The following is a 12,893-nucleotide window of genomic DNA, read 5'->3' on the forward strand; positions in this document are numbered from 1 at the left end:
GATTACAGCTGAACTGATGCTTAAACACACACTGATCAGTGCGGTCCAACGTGGGGTCCGGGGGCCCCCTAGAGGGTCCTTCACTGGGACCAAGAGGGGCCACAGATATTACTGTTATAATTTCTATTTTGGTGTCTTTACGCAGATATTTCCAATATGTTATGTTGCGCTTTTCTTAATTATTATCTAATAACAAATATATTCACACATGGGCCAAAATGTTTGTCTAATTTGGGGTCAGCAGGGGGCTTAATGGGGCGTGATCTTTTTTTCTGTTTCTGATCATGTTTGTGGGTTAGAGATGCAAATTTGTGAATTATCAAAACTGGTGTGTGGCCGCTCGGCGCGTCTTAGAGAGAGAAAGAGAAACAGAGAGAGAGAGAGAGAGAAAGAGAGCTATTACGCATCAGCATGACAGGAGAGAAAGAGAGAAAGAGAAACAGAGAGAGAGAGAGAGAGAAAGAGAGCTACTACGCATCAGCATGACAGGAGAGAGAGGGAGAGATAGAGAGAGAGATATATAGAGAGAGAGAGAGAGAGAGAGAGAGAGAGAGAGAGAGAGAGAGAGGTGCCATGTGCTTCCTGTCTACACGCCATTCACGTCCCCGGGATGCAGCAGGATGGAGGTCCTGTCTGGTCTGTCTGGTCTGCTGCACTAAATAAACCCAAATAAAGACTCCAGCTCAGAGTTTCTGTCGGACCTTCTTGTCTGCAGCACCGTCTCTCTCTCTGGGCTCACCTGGACCTGCATTTACATCCATTGATTTATATTAATCATCTCTATTTTTTTTTAATCTCAAACCTTGTTGGAGTGTGTCGTCTTTTAGGAGAAAAAGGTATGTTTTTTTCTTTTTATTTTAATTAATAATAATTATTTAGACAGAAAATCCTTATGATTTTTGCAGATATTTGAGCTAAATTGCATGCCAACTTGTATTATAATTCGTCAAATGCTGGTTAATCAATCACTGTTAAATACTTTTATTCATGTCAGTTGTTTAATAAAAACCCACTAAAGCAGCTGCTGGATGTTTGCATGTCTTAGCGGCCTCTGAGATGCAAACAGTAAGTGAATGTGAGCCAGGCCAGCTTCTCCAACCTAATTCCTGGCCGAGGCTAATCTTTGCACAAGCCTTAATTATATATGGGGCTAGTCTTTTATTAACAATGCGAAGACGCGCTCGTGGATCTGTGTAATTACCAGCAAAGCAGCTTATAGTTGTTCTTTTCCTCTGTTAAGCGTATTGGCGCAGCTCAGGCTGCTTCTTCCTTCTGTCCTGATCCGACTAGAAGGATCTTATGTGAGCCTTAAGTAGTTGGCCATAAGTGAATGAGCCGATTTGGAGATAAGAGGAGCAGAAAGATCCACCTCCGCACAGGAACCCGGACAACCTGAGAGAGGAGGAGGAGAGGAGGAGAGGAGGCCGAATAATACACGGAGACATGAACCCATACCAGCCAGGCGTCTTTTTAATAATAATAATAATATAACCTGCAAAATGTTAGTCGGTCATCTTTTCTAAAAATGCTTTATTATGATTATTATTATTAGGGCCTATAATAATAATTATTATGTCCCACAAATATCAACATTAACAGGCCTACAACCACTATAGTTACTGAATAATGATGATGATTATTATTATTATTATTATTATTATTATTATTTTTATTTTTATACTATCAGTTTGTTGATTAAAACATGATATATATTTTACATTTTGGAATTTGGAAACATTATTTTTCTATTTCTTTAACATATTTAGTTTTTTTTGTTGGTTTATATTTTGGGCCATTTTTTTTTTCTCACATCTAAACAATTTCAATTATTTATTATTTTTTTTAGAAGATACTGTGCTTTTGCATCCTGTCCCAGAGCCCCCCAGGCTCACTCCTCATATGGTTTTAAAAGAGCATTACATAAAGAAGAAACTTTAGTAATTAATAAGTATTCTTGGGTGTGTGTGTAAGGGTATTAAGGGCATTCCATGTTAAATGATGATATTTATCTGTTAGATCATGATAGATTCAGTCGGAGCCTTTATTCTATTTCCTTTGTGTTTTTGAATAGGCTGCTGCTATGCAAAAGCTAATGGGGATTTAAACAAACAAACAAGCTGTGTCTCTCTATATTGCCTTCCAGGCTTCCAGGGATGGAGTCGATGCCTGGACAGCAGCATCGAGACCCGGGACGAGACGCCAGCTCCTCCTCCTCCTCACCCCCCAACACCAAGCAGGACGCACCGAGCTACTCTCTCAAACCCAACCAAGTGAGTGAGACGGCCCTGTACGGGGTGCCCATCGTATGTCTGGTCATCGACGGTAAGGAGAGACTCTGCCTGGCGCAGATATCCAACACCCTGCTGAAGAACTACAGCTACAACGAGATCCACAACCGGCGGGTGGCTCTGGGCATCACCTGCGTGCAGTGCACCCCGGTGCAGCTGGAGCTGCTGCGGAGAGCCGGAGCCATGCCCATCTCCTCACGGCGCTGCGGCATGATCACCAAGCGGGAGGCCGAGCGGCTCTGCAAGTCCTTCCTCGGAGCTCACAGTCCGCCCAAACTACCGGAGAACTTCGCCTTTGACGTGACGCACGACTGCGCCTGGGGCTCCAGAGGCAGCTTCATCCCGGCCCGGTACAACAGCTCCAGAGCCAAGTGCATCAAGTGCACCTTCTGCAACATGTACTTCTCTCCGAACAAGTTCATCTTCCACTCGCACCGCACCACCGAGTCCAAGTACCTGCAGCCGGACGCGGCCAACTTCAACTCGTGGAGGCGCCACCTGAAGCTGACGGACAAGAAGCAGGCGGACGACGTGCACCACGCGTGGGAGGACGTGAAGGCCATGTTCAACGGGGGCAGCAGGAAGAGGACTCTGCCCATGGGGGGGTCGTCAATGTCCTCCATGAAGTCCTCCTCGTCCAGCCTGGCCCAGCAGACCAGCTCGGCTGAAATCCCTCACAAAGCATCCCGGTGCGATGAGGATCAGGTCAGTTTGGCCACCGGAGCCCGGTCCTACCCGGTGATCCCGGTGCCCAGTAAGAGCTTCAGCCTGCTCCAGAAGATCCCCCCTCCTCTGTTCCCCCATCACCCCTACGGGTTCCCCCCATACGGGCTGTGTCACAAGAAGAGCGACTCGGTGCCGGATCAGAACAAGACCACCACCACGGTGTCCGGTGTGTTCTGGCCCGGTGGAGCCAAAGACCTGTACCCGGCCTTCCCCATGTTCTGGCCTACAGCTGGAGGACTCTACCCGACCTCTCCACCAAAACCTCTACCGGAGCTGCCAGGAGTCCGGCAGGTGGACTTGGACTTACCGGATCAAAGCGACACCCCCAAAGACTCGAACCAGCACCCTCTCCATCCTCACCTCCAGGACTCCTCCAGCTCCCAGTCCTCCTCCACCAGGAACGACGAGGACAAGTCCGGAGACGAGGCTCCGCAGAGGAAGATCAGCTACATCTCGGCCTTCAGACCCGTCGTGAAGGACGTGGAGACCATCCAGAAGCTCTACGGGAACCGGGACTACTCCAGTGCGCGTCCCGGTGGATACCTGTCACCGGATTTTATCAGCGAGAGCTCGAGCTATAGGTCCGTATCACCGGACAGGGACAGCGTGGTGGACGATGAGGATGATGATGATGACCTGGACGTGGATGTGGAGTCCAACCGGGGACAGGATGAGGAGGAGGAACCGATCCAGATCTCATCACCGGGAGGGGACCACAGTGAGTCCTCCCCGGTGCCGGACCGGGTCTCCTCTGGTGCTGAGGAGAGTCAGGAGCATCCTGCTGCCTCCAGCTCTCCTCCAGCAGCAGCAGCATCACCGGAGGACTCCTCCGTCCACACCGGGTCTTCAGATGAGGACAGACGGATCCGTACTGTCTCCCCTCTTCCTCTTCCTCTTCCTCTTCACCAGGTAAGATCAGATTAAATTAAAACTTTAATGATCCGAAGCGGAATGGTCTCAGTTTGAAGAGAATATGATGAAGACTTTATAGAAGAGAGGAGGCCAATCATTTTTATTTATTTATTTATTTAACCAGGAGTAAAAGCTCATTGAGATTATAAACATCTATTTTCCAAGAGTGTCCTCCTGGCGAAGATAGTGCAGCAGCACAGTTACATGCAGTTGCAGACATAAAACAAAACATAATAATTGAAAACGAAGACAAAGAGCACATTTAAAAATCATAAGGTATCAAAAAAAACATTCATCAACATTCATAAAACATCTACAGCCAGATGTGCCATAAAAATGTAATCAGGATCAATTGGCCTGAATTTTAAAAAAAATATGTAGATATTTGATCATAAATATTAACAAGAATAAAGGTTAATATGGTGGGAAAATGACATTAACTGCCTTGCTGAAGTGCCATTTTGCAAGGCAGCAAGGTTCACCTCTATTTTAGTGAAAGAGAATTTACACAAAAATAAATACAAGTTCAAGTTTATTTGTCATATGCATTTAAAAGTACAGTGTACAGTGAAATGCAATGAAATGCATTTTACCCTGGCTCTCTCTCAGCCCTTAAAATCTATAAATAGTACAGTTGATAAACTGTACTACAAACATACTAATACATTTAATTAACAATATTAATTTGTAATCATATATCGTCTTTTTCAATCAGGGTAATCAGAGAATAAAACCCTAATTCATCCTGATATATTTCTATTTATTCCCATTAAAAATAATCAGTGTGTGTTAATTATAAGACATAATTTAACCACCAGGTCAGTGTTTTTGAATGCAAAAACCTTCAACATCTTCACCACAAATTGCAGGGCTGCAAGAAGAAAAAAAAGGGCCTCAATTATGTGAAGAACTTCAGTAAATGAGGTATAATTGCTGTGCGTTATTAAACGCGATTCATCTTCATGTTACAGGTGTACGCGCATGAAAAGGACTCGAGCCACGTGCTGCTGAGCGAGCCGTCGTCGTTTGGCTCCAAACACTCGAGCAGATCCAACGGTATAATTATTCAGCCCATTCATGCTTTTGGGGTTATTAATGCAAATTGGGGCGTTTTTTGTCTCATTTAATTTTAAAATGTCTCATTTAATTTAAAATGTTTGTGTTTATAGGTGTCCATCACGTGTCTGAAATACAGAACCAACGCAACGCGTCATCCTACCACGAGCAGAAGGACAGACAAGGTTGTTAATTATTCTCTTTTATATTTTTATTATTATTAAATTCAAAAATCTACCCATACTTATCTATTTTATCTGCTTTACTGTATTTCCCCAGACGCATTTTTATAATCTCTTTGTTCTATAGGTGACTTATTTGTAGGTTAATTAACGTGTTTTATTGTTTTTGCGCAGCGGATGGAGCTTTACGCATCGACATCAGCGTGCACGAGAGAGATCTGGAGAGCATGGCGAAAGGTGAGAGGCTGTTTTTCACCATCAAAAGGAAATAAAAGAAAGAGAGCAGGTGATATTAATTATCACCAGCAATTAGTCCTGTTTATATTTGTAATTTGCCAGCCAATAAATATATATTCATACAGCAGCTAAACGGTCACCACATTTCATTAAGACATTTATTTAAATGTGAGAAAATGAAATGTAATGAGATATTGCAATTAATTGCTCTTTATGTTTCATTTCTGAACGTATGAACCCAAATTATACCTCGTCCACAGTTGTTTAATTATAAAAAAAAATAATAAAATTACATTTAATATTAAACATTAGATTCCAGCTCATTTTAAATGCATCTGGAGGCCCACGGCCTGCTAAAGATGACGTGCCAAAAACCCAAATGTGAATTTACATTTAGTGGGCCTAAAGTGTTTCCATAGTTGTTAACCACTTAATCACGAGATGTGGGAGTTTTGACTTATTATTGTAAGAGGAAATCGTTTAGAGGCTATTAATATTTTAACGAACAGAGCCATAACCCCGAGGCACGGCAGCTAATTATTTTACAACGCTTGGTGAAACCCTGGGACTCCATTATTATCGTCTCAGGCTGCAGGCAACGCATGGCAATTACTGTGGCAGCGAGCGAGAGGAGAAGCGGCGGAGTGGTTGTTATGGAGGATGTAAACGCACCTGAAGTCGCTTTACTGGGCTCACATCAATCTTTATGTGCACAAATTCAAAATATATCAGAGTAAGTGGAATCAAATTGATGTGAGGTGGATTAGGACGGAGAGGAAAATGTGTTTTTTGCAGATATTTGTGTTGGTATATTGGTGGTTCTGGTGCTTGGTTTCTTACTGCACCACTTTTCCCCTGCTTGGTGTTCAGATGTTCCAGTGTTTTTAGGGTGAATAATGACATTTCCTTGCAGCAGATGAAAAGAAGTTGGTGTTGACACATTTTTTTCTGGCTTTTGGCTTTGCAGAGGAGTTGCAGAAGCAGCTTGTGGAGCAAGTGGAGTTGAGGAAAAAGTTGGAGAGAGAATTTCAGCATTTAAAAGGTAGGAGGACAAAAGTGAGTTGAAGCCACTGAGAGATAGGTGTGTAAGAAAATATTGAAAAAAATCGAGTATCATCGATACTGTATCGATTCTCAAACACTCTATATATTTTGGATTAATAGTTTACATGCAAAGATGAACTCAGTCAATACTTGATTTAATTCACAAAGAGAAACAGTGTATGTGCCCTCTCAAATAGAGCTATGATGTTGGGTGTTATATGGACTGTGATAAATGCAAATGCAGATCTTACTGTTCTGAATGCATAAAAAAGTCACCTTTTTGACTCAGATGTTATGCATTTGGAGGTGTGTTCTTTATACTATGATAGTTTTCCTAAAATTAGATTTAAAAAATCCCAATACATTGCCGTAATTACAGTATCGCAATATATCGCCATATATTGGATCGTAACCTCGGTATCGTGATACGTATCGTATCGCCAGATTCTTGCCAATACACAGCCCTAATGTGAGATGTGTTTTGCATCTTTTTTTGGATCTACGTTTGCAGCCTAGATGTTAGGAGAAGTTGTGTTTTATCCTTTGAATGCAGGAATGTGTCTTTAAATGTATCCCCACAATGTCAGAGAGTTTCCATCTGATGTGGCCTTCGGTACTCTTCAGATAATTTTCAGGATCAAATGAAGCGTGAGCTGTCCTACAGAGAGGAAATGGTCCAGCAGCTGCAGATTGTTCGAGGTTGGTCTCTCTCTATTTTGTGCCTCTATAGATTATGACTGTAAAGTGGATGTAGATCAATGCTCTTTAAGTTTATGGGAAAAATATCCGAGCCACAAAAATAGTAACATATCAATCAATCTGAACCAACTAGCCTCTGAACTAAAACAGAAAGGAAAAGTGACACTTGCATATTGAAATATTGGCGATCTGTGTCCAGCCTTTTTCCTGTAAACTCCTTATTTTTTTCTCCTGCAGTTGAGTAAATTATTAGATATGAGAAGGTGAAACTGAAACCACATTGTTTTGTTTGCAAAGGTTATTTTCTCCTAAATCATGCTCTGGAAAATTGAATAGACAGACCCATTATGTAGTGCTGTATCGGTTACATGCAGTAGACAGCAACTAATGCCACCCGTTAAAGGATTGGTGTAATGTTACAGTAGTTTAAATACAGGGTTCAAGTACACAGAGGGGTCACTCTAAATACCATAGGGGCAAGCGGCATACATTACACTCCTCAGATGCAACATAGCAGCTCACATCTTCTATTTTTTTTCTTTTTTTATTCCTTTTTTGACCAATTTTTTATTTTTGGAATAGACACTTTGTGCAGCGAGTTGGACCAAGAGAGAAAAGCTCGTTATGCAATACAGCAGAAGCTGAAAGGTAATTTTATCTGGTCCAAAAGAGGAACATGAATACATGTATTTTTAACATAAATATGCAAGTGCTACTTTTTTTTATTAAACATCTCCTGTGATCAGTGTGATGGATATTTGCAGTAAGACCATTAAAGGATGGGTTCGCAATTTTCCAAGGCTGTCTTAAAACAACACTCACACGCCCATATTTAAAGTACGCTTAGTCACTTTAGTTGTTCTTCCTGTCCATGCTGACTGTAAAGAAATCCCTTCTTTAAGCATTTTCATGAAGTGACAGGAAAATATTTATCTTTTATTTAAAGCAGCAGCGGGGAGAAATGGAGCAAATATGATTAAAAAAGTATTTTTTATAAAACGGTCGCTATATCCTGACAGTAGTGCATGTGACAGGTAATTGAAAAAAAAATCATGTGGCTCTGTGTCCTCCGGTGCTCCTAATGACATCTGCAAGATTTCACAGACTGGAAGAAAACAACCAATCAGAGCCGAGCTGGAGCCTCGCAAACTCCGACCAAACGGTCAAACTAGGCAGCGCTGATCAAATATGAATCAATATTCTGTTACTGTCATGCCTAATTCTCTCCTCAAATGTTGTCAGAATCATCTTGCAGTGTACTGTTCAGCTGTAAAATGGGAAGGTTTGTGACCCGGCAGCCATGTTGAGATCAGTTGAGGAAAAACCAAGCACCGCCCACCAGCCGGAGCACACTTTCTCATTTTACAGCTAAACCATACACTACAAGATGTTTCGGAAAACATTTGAGTAGAGAAATAGGCATGACAGTAACAGAATATTGATTCATATTTGATCAGCGCTCCATAGTTTGACCGTTTGTCGGCATTCGCGAGTGATTGACAGCTGCCTCTGTTGAATGAACAGCCAATAGGAACTCTCTCTCCCTGAAATGACCTGTGATTGGCCAAAGTCTCTCGTCACAGGCTAGATTTTTTAAAGCCTGAAAACAGAGCCATGAGGAGGAGCAGAAGTCTAGTTTTCTCTCAAAACACTTGAATTACAATATGCTGAAAGGTTATTATGGAAGTTTTGCCCAATGATGCCAAAAACATATTGCCTACTGAAGCTTTAACCAGGTAAAAGCCTCATTAAGATTAAAATCTCTTTTTCAAGAAGTGACCTGGCCAAGAGGGCAGCGCAAACTCTGTTACAACAATAAACACAAACAATACAAGCTGACAAATACAATTGTCACACACTACAAGTGAATGAGTATAATATCCAGTTAGTATGCAACACAAAAACAGTTATAATGCATAAAACAGGTAATTTCTAAATGATTTCAATGATACATTTAAGAGCAATCATATCAACCAAGAGTGCCATTTTCTCAATCCTTAAATATGGACTTAAATTCCCCCGTAGTAATCAGCTCTGACTATTTCAGGTCCTTCTGTACATTATTCCAGGAAGAAGGAGCAGCATATTTAAAACCTTAAAAGCTAACCTTGGGGACCAACATCTGTAGAATATTGTGAGAGCGCAGGCCATATTGATTTAGTTTTTTACACATGTATGTACACAGATAAGAAGGAGCCAGTCCAAGGGGGATTTCTATATAAGAGCCAACCAAATCCACAATCCTGTGCAAAACATTATACAGAAAAAAAGCTAATTTGAGGCTTCAGCAGTCTGAATTAGCCAAATGAAATGTCTATCTTCCAAAGGGCTCAGCAAGGAAACTGTTTGTGTTTGCATAAAGAAAAATCCTGAGTAGAAACACTGAACATTTAAAAAAAAAGGCTAGAAATATTGCTCAAACATTTTTAAACTTGGCTGAGGTGGAAAAGATGATGTATTGATAAAAGCAAGATGCGACAAAGTGCGATGGAAACAGACTTAGTGAATGAATCCTGATGTATATGAAGCATGTAACTTAAAATTCCACTGAGGAGACTAAAAATAGCTGCTGTCGGAAACATCAGGTCTGTGTGGAGCCATTAGGAGACTGTAAACTTCCTCTTTAATTAGTTCATGAAACAAAAAAAACGTAAATTCCATCATGTTTTCAACAGTTTGAGGTTTGATTGTCACTCTTTTAATGACATCATCTTATTGTGCCCTCCTCCTCTGCAATGTTTTAAAGCTGCGGTCGGCCTGCACCTTTGGAGAAAACAGCAAGAGTACACTAGATTTTAAAGTAAGTCTCTACATCGCAGCGTTCAGGAGAAATTCTAAAAATAGTAACTAGAGTACTTCTCTGTCGTATACGACAGCGTCAACCTTAGGGGCTGCACTAGCTGCAAAAGTCCCTAAATCTAGCGAGAAAGTCGCCAAATCGGCAACATTGACAGTCCGTCCCTTCAGGCCTCCCTCCAAAGACTGTCCCCCAAAATTATCATTATGAACGTAAACAACGAATATGGCTATTGTTGGTACTCACAGCTGTGAAGTTAGCAGCTGGTAGAAAACTACGGTGACACCGATGAGTGCACGGGCAGAACGCACTTATTACAGTCCTGCGACAACCACAGATAGCAGACTTTTTGTCAAGATTCAAGATTCAATAATTTATTACCATGTCAAGGAAATATTGATTGAAATTTGTCTTGGTGTGTGCATGGGTAGAAAAAAAACAATACAACAAATATATATCAACAATACAATACAAAAATACATCAGCATACACATATCAAAAATACTCTAGCAAGATAAATAAAACGTTCATACTCTTACAGAGCTTCTTAAGAGCATTTGATTTATTGATTGCTTTCAGGATGTAAAGAGAATTTCAACATATAACAAAAACATTTCTAAAATACATTACCAACCCTACCTTTAATGGCACCCAACTGGAGAATTAACGTCACCAGCTGTTTATCTCGATGAAAAGGCTCCTAATATTCACATTAATTCTCATTTTCTAGTTTTCCAATTTTGTGAAAATATGGTTAAAATTTAAACTACGTTTGGATGAAAACCTGGCTTATGAAATCAGAGAGGAAATCATGTTCTTAAAAAAACTAACTGTGAAAGCTAACGCGTTAACGCAAATTTGTTTTAACGCCACTAATTTCTTTAACGCAACTTGCGATTTTTAGGTCGTAACAGGCTTCATTTTAAAGGTAGAGTAAATACCATGTCATACTAGCTTGTCGTGAAGGAGGATAAATAACGCTTCAAAAGTACGCTAAATTTTGGCGAGGAAAAACTGTCATGGCCATTTTCAAAGGGGTCTTTTGACCTCTGACCTCTAGATATGTGAATGAAAATGGGTTCTATGGGTACCCACGAGTCTCCCCTTTACAGACATGCCCACTTTATGATAATCACATGCAGTTTGGGGCAAGTCATAATCAAGTCAGCACACTGACACACTGACAGCTGTTGTTGCCTGTTGGGCTTCAGTTTGCCATGTTATGATTTGAGCATATTTTTTATGCTAAATGCAGTACCTTTGAGGGTTTCTGGACAATATTTGTCATTGATTTGTGTTGTTAATTGATTTCCAATAATAAATATATACATACATATGCATAAAGCAGGATATTTGTCCACTCCCATGTTGATAAGAGTATTTAATATTTGACAAATTTCCCTTTGAGGTCAATTTTGTACAGATAAAAAATGTGAGATTTATTTGTGATTAATCGTGATTAACTATGGACAATCATGCGATTAATCACAATTAAAAAATGTAATCGATTGACAGCCCTAAAAAAACTGTGTGATTCAGACATTTTTACACAGAACAAGTACTGTGGCTTTTGTCTCCCATCACTTACATTAAAATCACGTAAAGAACAGATCTCTTTATGAGCCGTATGAACAGGAGGAACTATGACAACAACAAACTTTCAATGTATATATGAGCATATTTGTGTGTTGTTTCAACACAAACTTGAAAAAATGTGCATCTATCCTTTAACATTAGGTAAAAAAAAACAAAAAAAAACTTGAAGGATAATTAGTGAGAGTATTGTCTGTGTTCGTGTTCATGTTCTCACTGGTGGACTCGTTCCTCCCCAGAAGCTCATGACGCCCTTCACCATTTCTCCTGCAAGATGCTCACCCCTCGTCAGTGTACCGGAGCCTGCACCTTCAAACCGCCGCTGCTGCCTCCCTAGCGCCCGGCGCCACCACCCTGCACCTGACCCCAGCACAGCCAAAAAAAAAAAAACAACACAGCACACACAGGTCTGCTTGAAAAAGCTCTCATGTGTTCACCTCCACCTGTAACCCAAGGATTACCAACCTGCTGTATAGATACACCACTGATTTTAGCACTTGAGTGAAGACTCGGAGGAGGTTTTGGCAGCGACCTCTCCACCCAAAAAAACTGAACTCTTGACTAAAAGAGAAGTTCATTTTATGTTGTGAGTCAAAGGATTGCAAAGCTCAAACCAAGAAGTCTCTCTGAATCAAAGTCGTCTGCTCTTTAGCTACTCTGAAAAGAAAAAGCAACACTATATATACATATACATATATATATATATACAGTATCACGTGACGATGTGCAATGGCTCGTATAATTGTGATATTAAGTTGAAAATGTATCTCATTATTTAGTTTTTGTTGCTTTGAGTTTTTACATATATTTGTTATTTATCTTTGGTTTAATTTATTCTTTAGATTATTTGTAACACTGTATACGTTGTTAAGCACTTTAAATGGGCAACATTTCTGAATTTGACCATGCCGTCCTATACCAAATTCTTTTATCAAAATGTTTAAAATAGAGTACATTATTATGAGCACTTACTTCAACGGACGTTCAGGTTTGACATCGAACAATAAAAGATTTTGAAGTGATAATAATAAAAAAAAAAAAAAAAAGAAAACAGTCGAGCCATTTATAGATATCATGTACAGTTTAGACTATTTTAACATAAATTTGATCCCATAATTCTCTCTGTTTCAGGGTCTATCATTACATGCATCTGTGAGTCACAACAGACAAAAACCAAAACCTTTTCCTATCATCTGATGGTGTTTTTATAAGAAGAAGACACTGTATGAAGTTTGTGTAATCTGCCATTCACACAGCTGCATTTCTTTTTCTCTCATTTGTTGTTTCTGACACAATCTACCCAGAATTTTCCCATTTCTGTATGTACCCATGTCAATATTAATAAAAATGTGAAAGCCA

At 40.4% G+C, this 12,893-nt stretch overlaps 1 protein-coding gene across 3 annotated transcripts; it reads left to right on the forward strand.

Moving 5' to 3' along the window:
• Positions 1-619: 619 nt before the first annotated feature.
• Positions 620-12,893, forward strand: skor1a (SKI family transcriptional corepressor 1a). Of its 3 annotated transcripts, none has more exons than XM_037791876.1 (8): positions 620-836; positions 2,144-3,923; positions 4,898-4,982; positions 5,096-5,167; positions 5,339-5,401; positions 6,369-6,443; positions 7,070-7,144; positions 11,774-12,893. In XM_037791876.1, the coding sequence occupies exons 2-8, from the start codon at positions 2,154-2,156 to the stop codon at positions 11,869-11,871; spliced, it is 2,238 nt and encodes a 745-aa protein (XP_037647804.1). In that variant the 5' UTR covers positions 620-836; positions 2,144-2,153; the 3' UTR covers positions 11,872-12,893. The 3 variants fall into 3 exon arrangements, with proteins under 3 accessions (XP_037647804.1, XP_037647823.1, XP_037647814.1); XM_037791895.1 differs by having other exon boundaries at positions 11,777-12,893; XM_037791886.1 differs by lacking the exon at positions 620-836 and having other exon boundaries at positions 2,109-3,923.

Source organism: Sebastes umbrosus, chromosome 2 (genome assembly GCF_015220745.1).
Source record: "Sebastes umbrosus isolate fSebUmb1 chromosome 2, fSebUmb1.pri, whole genome shotgun sequence".
NCBI classification, from domain to species: domain Eukaryota; kingdom Metazoa; phylum Chordata; class Actinopteri; order Perciformes; family Sebastidae; genus Sebastes; species Sebastes umbrosus.

Coding starts and splice junctions, on each gene's coding strand:
- skor1a (XM_037791876.1), top strand. CDS start 2,154: ATGGAGTCGATGCCTGGACAGCAGCATCGAGACCCGGGACGAGACGCC. Junction 4,983..5,095: donor ACACTCGAGCAGATCCAACG/GTATAATTATTC, acceptor TTGTGTTTATAG/GTGTCCATCACGTGTCTGAA. Junction 7,145..11,773: donor GCAGCTGCAGATTGTTCGAG/GTTGGTCTCTCT, acceptor GTTCCTCCCCAG/AAGCTCATGACGCCCTTCAC.